This window comes from Carcharodon carcharias, chromosome 18, assembly GCF_017639515.1.
Source record: "Carcharodon carcharias isolate sCarCar2 chromosome 18, sCarCar2.pri, whole genome shotgun sequence".
Taxonomy (NCBI): domain Eukaryota; kingdom Metazoa; phylum Chordata; class Chondrichthyes; order Lamniformes; family Lamnidae; genus Carcharodon; species Carcharodon carcharias.
In genome coordinates this window covers 101883555-101899316 of record NC_054484.1, presented here as the reverse complement: position 1 = coordinate 101899316, position 15762 = coordinate 101883555, and the positions used below count along the sequence as shown (strand labels likewise).

Genomic DNA, 15762 nt, shown 5'->3' with positions numbered 1-15762 from the left:
TAAAGTGCTCCCAATTCTCAGGCCTCTTCTTTTTTCTAGCCAATTTGTATGCCTCTTCATTGCATCTAATACTATCTCTAATTTCCCTTGTAAGCTATGGTTTGGCCACCTTTCCTATTTTCCTTTGCACCAGACAGGAATAAACAATTGTTTCAGTTCACCCATGTGCTCTTTCAACGTTTGCCATTGCCTATCCACCATCATCCCTTTAAGTAACGTTTCCCAATCCATCATAGCCAACTCACGCCTCATACCCTTGTAGTTTCCTTTATTAAGATTCAGGACCCTAGTCTCAGAATCAACTACGTCACTCTCCATCTTGATGAAGAATTCTATTATGTTATGGTCGCCCATCCCCAAGGGACCTTGCACAACTAAATTGCCAATTATTCCTTTCTCATTACACAATACCCAGTCTAGGATAGCCTGTTCTCTTGTTGGTTCCTCAACATATTGGTCCAGAAAACCATCCCGTATATACTCCAGGAATTCCTCCTCTATGGTATTGTTACTAATTTGCTTTGCCCAATCTTTATGCAGATTAAAGTCACCCATAATTACAGATGTTCCTTTATTGCATGCGTCTCTAATTTCCTGTTTAACGCCATTCCCAACATCACTACAGTTTGGGGGTCTATATACAAGCCCTACTAATGTTTTTTGCCCCTTAGCGTTTCTCAGCTCTACCCATAGAGATTCCACATCGTCGAAGCTAATATCTTTCCTCACTGTTGCATCAATTTCCTCTTTTACCAGCAATGCAACTCCACCGCCTTTTCTTTTTTTGTCTGTCCTTGCTAAATACTGAATGTTGGATGTTCAGTTCCCATCCCTGGTCACCCTGCAACGATGGCCTGAATTTTCCCATTGGCAAATTGGGGACGGGGCCTGCTCGCCAATGGGAAAATGACGCGGGACAATGTTGGGAGGAACCCCCGACGTCATTTAAATTTTTAGGAAGACGGGTGGACAGAGAAATAAGCTGTCTGCCCGCCGACTGTCAATGGCCAATTGAGGCCATTCACAGGCTAATTAAGATAATTAAAGACCTGCCTGTCCAACCTTAAGACTGGCGGGCAGACCAGGAGCCCCAGCGGGCTTCTGATAATACATGAAACCTCATCCACTGACGGGATGAGTTTCATGTCCATTTCTTAAAAATTTAATAAAGTTTATGTCCTTTTTATTAACATGTCCCATCTCGTGTGAAGCTACATGGGATGGATCATCCATTTGGCACTTCTGGCTGAAGATTGTAGCAAATACTTCAGCCTTATCTTTTACACTGATGTGCTGGGCCCCTCCATCATTGAGGATGGGATATTTGTGGAGCCTCCTCCTTCAGTGTGTTGTTTAATTGCCTGTCACCATTCACGACTGGATGTGGCAGGACTGCAGAGATCAAATTTGATCTGGTTGTGGAATCACTTATCTCTGTCTGTCACTTGCTGCTTATGCTGTTTGGCATGCAATTAGTCCTGTGTTGTAGCTTCACCATTTTTAGGTATTGCTGTTTCTCACATGCCTTCTTGCACTGTTCATTGAACCAAGATTGATCCCATGGCTTTGTGATGATGGTAGAGTCAGGAATATGCTGGGCCATGAGGTTACAGATTGTCGTTGAGCACAGTTCTGCTGTTGCTGATGGCCCACAGCACCTCATGGTTGCCCAGTCTTAAGTTAGATCTGTTAGAAATCTATCGCATTTAGTACAGTGGTCGTGCTACACAACACGATGGAGGGAATCCTTAATGTGAAGATGGGGACTTTGCCTTCACAAGGACTGTGCGTTGAGCTCCGCATTTAGAAAGAAGTGCATCAGTGAATTCTGTATTTAGAAAGAAATGCATTTTTTTAAAAGTAGCAAGCAACATTAAAAAAAAAATTACTATTTGTCAGTTTGTTTTACAGTACTGCTGCTTTACTCTGTGTCGCGTTTGAAACGGAGTGTAAACCTAGAATTCAGTGTTAAGTTTGTTAAACATTACCTGCTCCAGATGAGAGATATCCTAGGTTGCTGAGGAATTATGTGGAATTGGCCACAATCATTCAGTCTTCCTTGGATATGGGAGTGGTGCTGGGGAACTGGAGGCTTACAACTATTGCACCTCATTCAAAAAAAGGGAGAAGAATAAACCAGATAGCTACAAGTCAGTAGCCGAATATCAGTGGTGAAGAAACTTCAAGGCCATAATCTATAACCAAATTAATTGTTATTTTGTTTTCATTTATCAATTCATTCTTCCAATGTAGGTTTGTTCAAGGCAAATTGTGTCTGTCAAATCTGATTGAGTTCTCCATTGAGATGACAAAAAGGGTTAACGAAGGTAGTCAAGTTGATGTTGGTTCCATGGACTTTCAAAAGGCATTTGATAAAGTGTCACGTAATAGATTAATAACAAAATTGAAGCCCATGTGATTAAAAGACAGTGGCAGTGTGGAAATGAAGTTGGCTGTAAGATAGTAAGTCAAGAGTCGTCGGTGCATGGCAGATAATGTAGAGGAGTTTGAAGCAATACTTTTTGGAAGGAGGGATGTGGAGAGTCAATATACGCTAATCTTTGAACATGGCAGGATAACTTGATGAGGCTGTTTAAAAAGCACACGGGATCCTGGGTTCAATAAGCAGAGACAGAGTACAAAAGCAAGGAAGTTACATTAAACCTTTATAAATCACTGGTTATCCCTGGGCTTGAATATTGTGATCAATTCAAAGAATCACACTTTAGGATTAATGTCAAGGTAGTGGAAAAGGTGCAGAGGACATTTATTAGAATGGTATCAGAGATGAGGGACTTAAATTATATGGAGTGGCTAGAGAAGCTGTGCTGTTCTCCTGAGAGAAAAGCTGGTTAAGGGGATCTTTAATGGGCGTGTTCGAAATTGAGATATTTTAATAGCATAAAAGTGTGATGAGAAAAAAAACATTTACACAGTGAGTTGCTATGATCTGGAATGCACTACATGAAAGGCCAAAAGAAATAGATTCAGGAGTAATTTTAAAAGTGGATATGTACTTGAAAAGGAACAATCTGCAGGGCTATGGGGAAAGAGCAGGAAATTGGGATTAAGTGGGCTGGCAGCAGCCTCCATCTACCTTAGCCTCACTCTTCCAAACACTGGTGTCACTGTTGACTTGGGAGAGTATTGCATGTTGAGAGTTTTTTCCAGCTGGCATACTAATTATGTATTTTGATACCCTAATAAATACTGTGATATGTTGTTAGAATACTTGTATCTTCATCAGAATTACTTGCCTGATTTAGTTGATCAAGTTGCTTCTATAAAGTGATTCTGAGCATGAACTGGAATGCAAAAGCTGGATCATATAATACATCTTAAAGCAAAATAATTATGTCTCCCAAAAAAACACAGCAGTTTGCCAGTTTTATTATTATGAGTTTATATTTACTCTCAGCATAAATTCTGCATTAATGTGCATTAAAAAATTAATCTTAAAAAATAAAGTTAACTGATTAATGACAACCCTTTTGGCTGTTGGATGATATGCTTTCAACAGTTGTATAATACATTTAAGGGCATTTTCTAATTTTTAACAAAAAATGAAATGCATATATATTCTGCTTATAGTTCCCTGCAGTAAACCACCCTCAGACTCTGGAGAGAAGATACCTAGGCGTTATTAGTGGAGTTATGCTAGACCTTATGAAGGTATGAAACTTTGATGTGGCATTAATTAAATATTTTGGAGTGGATATGGTTTTAGCTAATCCTGTAGCAGAATGATTCCAAGGAATGTCTTTTCCGGTTTTTTTTTTGCATATTCTGTTTGCTTCTTGATTAATGGATATTGACTAAGATCTTCTGCCCCTAAGGTCTCTTGTAAATGGTGTGTATGTTTGAATTAAAACTAAACATAAAATGATACTATGGGGTATATGCCATGGACAAAAACAAGCTACCCTTGTAGATTGCAGTGTGTGAATAAATTTGTATGATCAATTTTGTCTTTTTTCTTTTTGAAGAACTTGCTGAAACTGAATCCATCTGAAAGATACCTCACAGAACAGTGCTTAAATCACAGTGTATTCCAGACTCAGAGACTGTTGGACAGGTCAAGTGGTACTTCTCCAACACGATTAGCTAAAAGAAAACCTCATCATGTAGAAAACAGGTAAAAATATATATGACTATAGAAATTCTATTGTGCCTCTGTTTAGCTACCTGTGCATTCTGGACCATGTCAAACGTGATCAGGCCTCACTCTCTTCTGTCAAAATTGGCCGCTACACTAGAATTACTGCCTACTATATACTAAAACCCCTCTTCCCTGCCTACGCCACCCATGCCTCCAGCAAGTGTGAGGAGTTCATGGATTTCTTTGTCACGATATTGAGACCATCCATTCAGCTAGTTCTGCTGTTTATTACTCATTCCCCTTGCAAAACAAGGCTCTCCCCTGCCCTGGTCCTGAACCATGAACTTCTTTATGACCTTTCTCCCCTAATGACCCTCCCCAAGCTCAACTTGTCCAGAAACCCCACCTCCTGCTTTTTGACCCCATTCCCACTAAAAATGTTCACACCCTAACTTCGTTTTTTTAGTCAGCTGATGTTGAAGTTAAGAACATAAGAAATAGGAGCAGGAGCAGACCATATGCCCCATTCAGTATGATCACAGCTGATCTTATGCCACAACTCCATTTTCCCACCCACTCTCCATATCCCTTGATTCCTCGAGTGACCAAAAATCTGTCTACCTCTGCCTACATAAATTCAACGATAGAGTATCTACAACACTGGGATAGAGAATTGCAAAGGATTTACAATCCCTTGAAGTGAAGAAATTTCTCCTTATCTCTATCCTAAATGATTGTTTCCTTATCCTGTGACTGCTTCTCTACCCCCATTCTCAGTTCCCCAATCAGGGGAAACAACCTCTCGGTTTCTACCCTGTCAAGCCCCTTAATAATCTTCTATGTTCCATTAAGATCACCTCTCATTCTTCTGAACTCCAAAGAATATGTGCCCGATTTACTCAACCTCTCACCATCCTGGGAAAATCCTCTCATGCCAGGAACCAATTTAGTGAACCTTTGCTGTACTGCCTCCAATGCAAGTATATCCTTCCTTGGGTATGGAGATCAAAGCTACACACAGTATTCCAGGTGTGGTTTCACCAAAACCCTTTACAATTGTAGCAAAACTGCCCTATTCTTGTATTCTAATCCCCTTGCAATAAAAGCCAACATGCAATTTACCTTCCTAATTTCTTGCTGTACCTGCATGCTAATTTTGTGTTCATTGTACGAATACACCCACGTTACTCTGAACATCAAATTTATAAGTTTCATGTCTTTTAAAAGATATTCTGCTTTTCTATTCTTACCATAAAAGTGAATATCTTCACATTCTTCCCGCATTATATTCTATCTGCCACCTTGTTGCCCACTCATTTTAACCTGTCAAATTTGACAGGTTGCACTCTCTTTTTGACCACCCCTGAGTTTACATTCCCACCAAGCTTTATGTTATCAGCAACCTTAGATACATTACTCTTGGTCTCTTGATCTAAGTCATTAATATAGATTGTAAATAGCCGATGCCGCAACACTGACCCTTGCGACACTCCTCTAGTTATAGCCTGTCAACTTGATAATGCCCCATTTATCCTTACTCTTTGTTTCTTTGATTGTTGAATCTAATCTGAATATCTGACCATACTCGAACAGCCTGTGCTTGCAAAACCTAAAACAAAATGTCTCTTGTTAGATGTGATTCCGCGATTGGGCAGCATTGCTGAACAATCCTGCGTGCACTAATAGCTATACTAACAACCAATTTGAGATAATCAGTCAAGCTCGTGACGTGGCTCATTTATGCTTGATAGAAGTGACATACTTTCATATGCAGGGACCTGTTCTGTCCAAACAAAAGGAATATACTCCAGCCTTGCATCTTTTTTGAATTACCCGAGAGCTTGGGGAGCCTATAGTTCCTTATTGCTTTCTCTGTGACAATGCCTCTGCCATCCAGATTATACTTGCCAACCAATTAGCACCCTTTTCTCCTGTAATATAAATTGTGATCATTTGAAATTTGCCATTCTTGCATTTGGCCTTATGAATGCAAGACAAAATGCTTCAGCAACATGTCTTATCTTTTCTGCAATAATCTAGATTTAAAAATTCAACCTTACCGTGCTGAAGAAGTATAAGTAGATATATTACACATTTTTTTTGTTTCTGTGCCGTAAATTGTAGGATAAATTATAGCAGCATAAGCTTCACAAGCAATCTGTCATCATATATACTGTCGTGTTTTTAAATTCCTGTGTAGAAAATTAATCTTACTTAGCAATATACAGAATAATGGCCTGGGTAAATTTACTTTCAAAATCCTATTTTATTTTATTTTATTTGAAAGAAAGATATTTCTGTAAACCTTTAACTACTTTTTATGAAAATATTTCCTTCCTCGTGTTTAGTTAAGTGTATATTGAACATCTTAACACAAGCACAATACTGTGGATGCTGGAAATCTGAATACAGAAAATGTGGTAACACTCAGCGGGTCAGGTAGCATCTGTCAAGAGAGAAAGAGAGTTAATGGCCTGGATTTTGCAGTTGGTGTGAAGAAAGAACATTAGCCACTCTTCATACATGCTGTTGCCCATAGACGTGTTGCGGCCTTCGCACAACAACTTGCTGCCGTGTGATCTCTGATCCAGCACAGTGCCTTCTACAAAGGATCTGTGGTGTATATGAGGCTGGCTGGTCTGCCAATCAAATTGAAGAATTCTCTCTGAGACATGCAGAATCTAAACCAGCAAGTGTAAATTGGAATAAATAATTCATTATAAAAGCATGGCCAGGAAGCTAATAAGGTGAGGGAAGAAAAGACTGGATGGAAGTGAGTGGGACAGACAAAAATGTTATTTTAAACTTTAAATGATTTTCAAACCTCTAGCAATAATTAAATTCTGAAGGAATGGGACTCCATGCATGCCAAAGGGGTTGCTTGGCAGTAATTAAGACATACCACACCATTGAAAATTCACTTACATCTAAATGCAACTCCCTGATCTTTTTCTTGTTTGATTATTGAATATGTACAGCAACTTCATGCCCTTACATAGATTTCAAAGCTGAGCTTTTTGTCAAGGTACCAGTGTAGCACAGCTTATGGAGGAGCAGGGCCATCCAGATTTTTGCATTTAATTATGTAAATTGTCTAGAAATTGGGAGCTGGAAGTTTTAGCTCTGCAATTTGTGCAAAACAGAATAGATGGTCAAGTATTGAGATTATGACTACTACAAAAATGAATTCTTCAAAAATAAAATATATTGCTTTTGTTGTTTTGCAGAAATCATGGCAGCAAAAGTACATCTCTGTCAACTCGATCAGATAGCCGAGATCAGCAGAATCTCAGTGTCAATTTTAAGCGAGGAGATGACAATATTCAGCATGATGGCTCTTCTAATGAAAGTTCAATTCCACTGAGCCCAAATCTCATTCCCATGCCAGACTACCAACAGACGAAACAGAATCTCTCTGGTGGCAAGGATTTAACCAACACTAATTTACCACTTCTCCCCAGCCCGCGACTAATCTCCAAGGAAGCACATTCTAAAAGTAAAACTGATTTCCAGGCTGATCAAAAGGTTGCAGAAGGTCCAGGTGCGAAATACTTAAAACCTAATACAAAGTCTCAGCAGAACCGACACTCATTTGTAGAAATGCCACAGAATAAAACTGGAACTCTGCCAATTGAAAAACCTAATCGTCACAGTTACATAGAACCGATACAAGGCTCTGTATCTCAGCAGTCAAAGAGCCCAGCAGTCTTAACACCATCCAAAACGTACAGGACATTGAGTGATTCAAGGTCAGTTGGAAACCTTAGTGACATGAAAATACATGGGGAGGATCAGACTTCCAGATATTTCCCTTCAAGCTGCTTGGAACTCAATGCTTCAAATAATACTGTGCCAACTGGACCCAATGAAAACAGGCCAGTGCAAAATCCACCTGCTGCAGCTGCCTCCATAAGTAAAGGCCTGGAAACTCGTAAACCAGCCACAAGACACTCAACAAATGAAGAAGAGCTAAAAGTTCCTGCTAGCCTTGAAGGGGGTCATTCACATTCAATATCTGCTCCTCATGAGTCTTTTCCTTATGACTTAAATTATCCCAGTCCTTATGCCTCCAAACCACGTTCGCAGAGACACTCTATGTATATCCCAAGGAAACAAGTATCTGAAATTAGCTCTGGAGGTGTGGGGCAGGGAATGCCTACTAGGACAAATAGCTTGCAGATGTTATCTCCTCAAATGCAACATGCTCGGACGTCTCTTACTAGAGGTTCTGTGGGCTCCTCTCGTGAGGACTGTACAGATACCCCTGGGGTCAGTGTTAACTTTGCTAGGCAACTTTTGAATTGGAATAGCAATTATTTTATCTTTTTTAATTGTAAGTAGTTGAATTGAAATAGAAATTGTTTTTGATCTTTATTAATTTTAAATTGAAAAACTGACAAATTCGGATTAGCAAATATTTTTATTTGAATTCAGCATACTGAAGAGCTAGATTTTAGCACTTGATAATGAAATACTTAGCAGTATTGCCAAGTTCTTTTGGTAGCATAAAGAGTTTTATTTTACATGCCAATTGAATTGATCACATTGCTGCTATTCTTGGACTTGATCACCTATTTACAAAATTTGTGTCTGATTTAGTAGAATAATCCTTAGCTGATGGAATTAATATGCTGTGGAAATATTTAAATTGCTAAATAATAGTTGTGGAAAGGTACACGGAGAACAATATATTCTCCAGACTTATGGAGATTGCTTGACAAGAAGTCTCCCTTCATGACAGTGCAAAAACAAATTCTTGGCACCATGGTGAGTGAAACTTTGGAGCACCAATGTGCAGTGCCATGAGGCAGTAAAATGCAGCTTTGATCTTCCACTTGCTCAGTCCCTGGCCTGAGCTGAGGTGTGCTGAGTGGGGAAATCCTAAGCATAATGTACGGTGGCTCACTGCCGAAGAGAAAATTAAAGTGGATAGTCCAACTTGGATGGCTTATGCAACATTTTGGCATTTGGGCCAAGGGAAGCAGTAGCAGAGTTGTGAGACTTGACGTTTTGGCATCAAATCTAGACAGACTTCAGAAATGGGGTGTTAATCCAAAAATAATCAATAACGATAAAATTAATTAATTTTTAGAGAGAATTGTGATTTTCAAATTAAAAATTGCCTATCTTAGAAATTGTCCAAACTGAGCAGTACAGTCTTTTTGTGGAACATGCATTTTAGTACATTCCAGGTACACCACCAACTGCTGTTTTATCTTAAATGACCAATAGGAAGGTTTGTGGGGGCAGCCTTAGGGGATGATAACCATTATTTTTTAAATTATATTTCTGTAAAATATACTGCAGTTGCAATAAGAAAAATCCAAACTTTATTTCTATAGTTATGATAGCATGGATGTGATTTATCTCAGTTAAGCATGCATGTAAGCCAAAGAGTTGACCTTCTTTTCAATGCACTTTAACATTTTGAAACAATTCTCAATGTTGCCACTTGAATCTTTTTATGCAATGGTCTTCTGAGAAAAAAATGTCCATATGTATATTGCATATATGTACATATGTTTAGGCATTTAGTAATCCTCTGAAATGGCAGATCACAATGAATAACATATATAACCTGTGAATATTAACCCTTAACAGTTTATTAAATTTCCACTCTCGAAATCAAAAAAGTAATTTATTCACTTTGCTTCAAGCATTTTTAATCAATTATTGTTTTCTTTGGAAGTGGATGCTATAATGTCCATCATGCACAAGGCCAGTAGCAGTTTCTTTTACTTGGTGTTTTGGGCATCCTGCTTCTTCCCAGATGAGGTCAACTTCTTAGGAGGTCCTTTTCTATAGTGCTTTTCCAGGCTATTGACTTTTGCTTCCCATTTCCTTTTGGGCTGATAATTTTAATTCTTTCTAACTATATTCTGGAGTCGTGAATCCTGAGCAAGTTACCTGGCGAGTTGTTTGTATTTTTGTTTCAGAAGTTGTTTACTGGTAGATGCCTTGTTATTTCTCCAGCTGCCTTGCTTATCTTTTATCTTGAGTGTCCTGCACAGACATTTGTTGAAACCCTCAACTTTCTTCTCTGTAGCCTTTGTCACTGGCCAAGTTTAGCAGCACAGAACAAGGTGGATGTGTCATTGTTCTTTTATTTTGACAAATGCAGTATTTCTGCAGATGTTATGCAGTCTTTAAAAGCACTAATAGCTAGAGTTGGCAAAGCAGGTAACTTTTCCAATATTAGTGTTGTTTCATATTGCACTTTGAAGAAAGGGGGAAGTAAACTATGTTTTGTAGTATCTTCTCTGAACTTGTGAACTTTGGTATCCTCTGTTTCAACTACATATCATCCCTTATTCCAACCACTTATTATCCTTGTTCTTTGAGAGTATTTAGTCTGATTCTAATCTTGTCTCTTCCTTTGCATTGTTTCTTCTGTGTTTTGCCCATTGTGCTATAATCATCTCCAGAGTTTAGATCATGTCCTCTATCTCAGCCTGCATCCTCCTCTTGCTTGTTAGCACTATTTGGTCAACTGCTAGGCCAAATAATAAAGGAAACAAGGCACATTCCTGCTGAATACATGTTTGTTTTCAAACTGATGTGTTAGGTTCTCCACTTTGTTGCAATGTTCCATTCCATCACAAGTTCCTTGATGTTACATTTCTGGAATGAAATTTGCCACAATATAAACCTATCTAGGTTATCATGTGTCTTCCCAAAGTTATCAAATTATTAGAACTTGTTTATTCATACTTTGCATTACCAAGTTAGAGTACAAAGATTTGATCTATACATGATTTTCCATTTCCAAACTCACCTGATTATACATTCGCTTCTCTGCAGCCTTGTTTATAGTATTGTTTGGTCCCCGTCTTGAAATTGATGGGAAGTCACCCATTTAAGTTGTTGTCTGGATCTCCTCATTCTTTGCTTTTTCCTTCTCTTTGGTATTCTCTTCCTGTATCTGTACTAAATTTGATAAATGTATTGTCTCTTTTCCCATGCCTTCATTATTTTTGCTTTTTTTTTCCAGCAGCTGGTACCTTGTAGTTTTAACTTCTTCATGGCTTCTTTGACCTGACCCTTCTGTTGTTATTTGCTTTGGAATCTTCGTTTTGTTATGGTTTGTTCAGAACCTCCTGAATTCTCAGCCTACTGTTTCATTTTTCGGAGTGATTCCTGCTGCTGATCCAGAATTTTTACTTTCTTCAGTAAAAGCCAATCTTTTCTTTTATGGGAATCTTTAGCTGCCTGAAGATTTTTTTAAAAATCTGGTGCATGTATATGTCGGGCGGAATCATCCAGTGCTGTTGGCAGAAGGCGTAAAAGCGAGTGGGGGGGACAATATCACGAGAGAGCCAAAAATCAGTTTCACACTGTTGTAAAACCAGTTTGTGATCGTCTGCTCCACCCGTCAAAGGCGGGCCACATTTCCTGCCACTGCATGTTGGAAACCTAATTTCAATACGTCTCATTATAAGCCCTGCTCGCCAGAACCATCCCCCCATGCTGGATCATCAGGGCATGTTGGCATGATTGTACGCAGGCGTGTTTCACACCTGTACATAAGCAACTTACACCTGGCAAGCTGAGCTTCGAGGGGAACTTGGAGGTGAGTGCACCCAAACTTGAATAGCGTTTGTGAGCACTGCCCATAGGACATCAAGGAAGAAGCACTGTGCATTCACGGGGGGCAAAGGCAAGTTGCTTTTTACCCAGCTGGTTTTCAGTGCAGTGCCAGGGCAAGGGCTCCAGTGCAGGTCAGGCCGGGGGCTGGGGGGCTAGGCAACACAGACTGAAGGAAGTACACCAGCACATGCCAGGGATGGAGGGGGGTGGGGTTGGGGGACAAGGCAGCAAAGGCTGAAGGAAGTACACAAACACAAGGAGGGGATGAGGGAAGCGGCCACGCACTAGGAAAAGCTTGTCAAAAATGAGCATTCTTCCACGGCTGAGATTGTTCAACTGCAGCTCCATTGACATGCTTGGAGTTGGGCCTCTAAAGCATTTCTGCCTATTCAAGCAACACGAAAGCATGAAAATGCTGCCAAATGTTCCAGAACTTTTCACCCCTCAGGCGCAGACTGCAAATTAATGTGTGTTTTAGGGGGCAGCAGAATAATTGGCCGACTGAGCAAGTTGTATAATCCCCTTGCGAAAGGTGGCCAAGGTGCAGTCACTGGTGGAGGCACTCACAGCCTCTTGCAATGCCTTTATTAAGGTTTGGACCAGTATCCATCATGGTTCAAGCTAACAGCGTAGCCTTGCAGTGTGGGTTAGGAGAATGTCTGCGCCTGAGCTAAGAGCACAGCGTACAGTCCAGTGGCAGAAGCTGCCGCCAATCAGTCAAGTGGAGTGAGACAGAGCAGGGTGGGGTTTTGGAGAGCTATGCAGCGCACTAAACTCTGGCCATTCAAGTGGTGACCAGCCCTCTCCTGCATACTTGAAGGGGCCTTCAGACTTGACCAAGAGATATTCTTAGGACAAAAATGGTAACCCACGCATCTCTCTTTGATCCTGCAGGAGGAGAACATCAGGATCGTGGAGCCTGGTGATTTTGTGGTATGCCTCATGGCTTACAGGGAGCAGTGAAGAATGTGGTGGATGCACTTGGCTCGACAAAGAGAGGAAGATATCCCTCAAGGTGAAGGGGCGGCAGGGCTTGCTACACCTGCAGCTTAAGATCCACAGAGAGCCGTCGCTCGTAGGCACCTCACTGGACCCAGGGTCTACCGAGGGCCCTTATCATTCCTGCAGATGACTGAGAACCAGTATCGCTGAAAACTGCGCATGTCTAGGGAACTGGTCGGTCACACATACCACCTGCTGTGGGATTTGGTGCCATGAGGACATCCACTGCCAATGGCCATGACAGTGACCACAGCGCTCAATTTTTGCACCTGTGGCTCCTTCCAGGGCTCCACAGGTGACCTGTGCAGGATCCCTCAAGCCTCCACACACATGTGTATCCAGGAGGTCACAGATCCAAGCTTCATGAAGGCACAGAACTTTGTGCATTTCACCTGGGATCAGGAAAGCCAGGAAGCAAAAGGGCTGGGATTTGCACAGATCTCTGGTTTTTCCTGAGGTGCAGGGTGCCATCGACTCAGGTGGCGCTTAGGTCTCTGTGGCAACAAGCAACCAACTACATCAACCTCAAGGGCTTCCACTCACTGAATGTTCAGCTGGTGTGTGACCACCACAACCTTATCCTACAGGTCTGCGTGTGATTTCTAAGGAGCATCCATGACTCCTACATCCTTAGCAGTTCTCAGATCCTTGACATCTTCCAGGGCCCACAGAGATTGCAGGGTTGGCTCCTCTGGGGGCAAGGGCTACTCACAAAGGCCATGGCTGATGACGCCTGTACAGCGGCCTCAGACTGCAGCAGAGTGGGAGTATAACGAGCCTGATGCCGTGACTGGGACTTTGGTGGAGCAAATGAGCATTTGAAATTGAGGCTCCAGTGCCTCAACAGGTCTGGTGGAGCACTGCAATGCAGTCCACTGAGGGTGGCGTGTATCATCGTTGCTTGCTGCGCACTACACAACCTTGTGTTGCAATGAGGGGAGAACCTGGTTGAGGAGGAGAAGGAAGAGCAACACGTCTCCTCTGATGAGGAGGACGTCGAAGTGGGTGATGGTGATGAGATCCTTGAAGGCAAGGATGCCAATGACGGAGTATATATCTCACAGGCTAGACGAGGCAGGTGCACTCGGGAGGCCCTCGTAGTCACAAGATTCGTGGAGGATGAGAGGCAGTTAAGACAGTCCTGACATCCTCATCTTGCATCTGTGAACGTTTGACTCCTGTGTGGCTGATGGCAGCGCACATACCCTCAGTGCTCAGGCTCATGTCATGGAGACGTAGCGGAGGCCCTAATAATCTCTAGATTCCAGGAGGATGATGATAAAATGCAGTGAGGACACTCCATAGATCTTCACATTGCCTTTGTGAATGTCTGATCCCTGTCTGGCTGAGGGAAGTTCGCTCGCATGCTATGATCGGGGTCATATCATGGAGCCGCAGCGGTGAAACTTTAAGTGCACCTGATCCTTTGTCAGCCTCCAGGACCTGTCCCCTTCAGGAGCACACCATCACCGGTCAGAGATGCTGAAGAGATGGGGGCCAGCCCCACCTCAAAGGTGCTGAGAGCACTCAGAGAGAATGATGGAACACTGTGACGCCTTCCTACAACATTCTGGCAGCAATGATGAGCACCATCGAGGTGCAGGCATCAGTAATGTGTCCAGTGAGTGTGAAGCTGGACCATCTCTTGAGGGAAGGGGTCCTGGAATAAGACATCTGCCTTTATCTTGTGCAGGAACCGATGTTTCACATCTGAGTGAGATGAACATTGCTCATCATAAGACAGAGCTATAGGCAAGGAGAAAGTCTTGGGAGCTTGTTTACAATGGTAAACATTATGTACAGGTTATTAACACCCATGCTGACTATGCAACTACATCTTCTTAACCTTCCTAGCCCTGCCATGACATTTTGCTGCTCCCCTGACATCCACAGTGGAGGCGGAGGCAGCCTGCTGATTGCTTTGCCCAGTTTGTGATGACCTTTGCGGGCATCTTCTGGAGGGCCGAGACCTGGTGGGCCTCAGTCTGCCTTCTGGGTCCTGCTCTGTGGCAATGGCACCCTCATCGGCCTGTGGAGCTGGAGCTGCTGGGGTCATAGGGGATTCGATTGGACCAGACATCCCGGGGTGTGCACCTGCTGTTCCGCCTGCCTTTGAGTGTCCCAGGGCCCCGGGCTGACACTTTGAGGAGAAGGGGAAGCTGAAGAGACATTGAGCTGCCCTGCACCCTCTTGCGTTAACACTGTTGGAGGCCAACTATGGAGTCAGCGATGGAGTTAAGCCTGCACAACAGTGCAGGAATGATGTCCTGGATCAAGGTCTCGATGGCGGCCGACATCCTGCCAGTGTTGACCTCAGTGCATTTCTGGCGCTATCACCTCAGACTGAAGGTGGACGGACTCCTCCATCATGTCTTGCAATCTGAGTACAACAGACATCTCTTCCTAGTATTCCTGAGCTTGCCTTTGCAGCTCCAGCAACTGAAATATGACCAAGTCCAGAGGCTGCTCACTTGACTCTGACTGAGCAGATTTCTGGCCTCCAGCAGTTCTCCAAGTGCTGGAAACCTGGGAAGTCCCTGTCTCAAATTGCTATGGATCAGACAGATCAGACGATGTGCTCACCAGATTATGCACTGAGGCTACTCTAGAATTAGGTCCCACCAAGGTGTGTGTCTCTGCACTGGTGGAGAGCGTGGGTGAGTGCAGTGACGGATCTTCAGATTCTTCTTCTGAGGTGTCTTTGGGGCTTGAGTCAAAGACCTGGCTCACAGACCTCCTCGGCTGCTTCTCAGATGTGCCTGCGAAAGCAAGGAGAGATAATTAGTGCATGGCAGCAGATTGTGGAACAGGGGAACTCACTCACAGCGTGGTTGCCTGATGGATGTTGCACTGCTGTTTCTTCACTGCCGATCTCACCGTCAGCACAGGAACTGTTCAGATCGTCATGGGTCAGCTGGATGACCCTACTCTCAAAGTCTGTGAGGACATTTATGTTGGGCGTTCCTCCACCAGTCTGCAATTTGTCCCTTTTGTTGTGTTTAAGCTTATCCTGCATGAATACAGATGGAGAGAGTCTGAGCAGCACGCCCTCCAGGACAGATGAAAAGGATCAC

At 42.4% G+C, this 15762-nt stretch overlaps 1 protein-coding gene across 5 annotated transcripts in view; it reads left to right on the top strand.

Moving 5' to 3' along the window:
* The window catches only part of cdkl5 (cyclin-dependent kinase-like 5), a 190992-nt gene that overhangs the window by 142761 nt on the left and 32469 nt on the right, over positions 1 to 15762 (top strand). For all 5 annotated transcript variants that reach the window (XM_041211033.1, XM_041211034.1, XM_041211032.1 and 2 more), the window contains 3 exons: positions 3592 to 3672; positions 3987 to 4135; positions 7327 to 8368. In XM_041211033.1, coding sequence (XP_041066967.1) covers positions 3592 to 3672; positions 3987 to 4135; positions 7327 to 8368 — 1272 coding nt within the window. The remainder of the gene's footprint in view (positions 1 to 3591; positions 3673 to 3986; positions 4136 to 7326; positions 8369 to 15762) is intronic.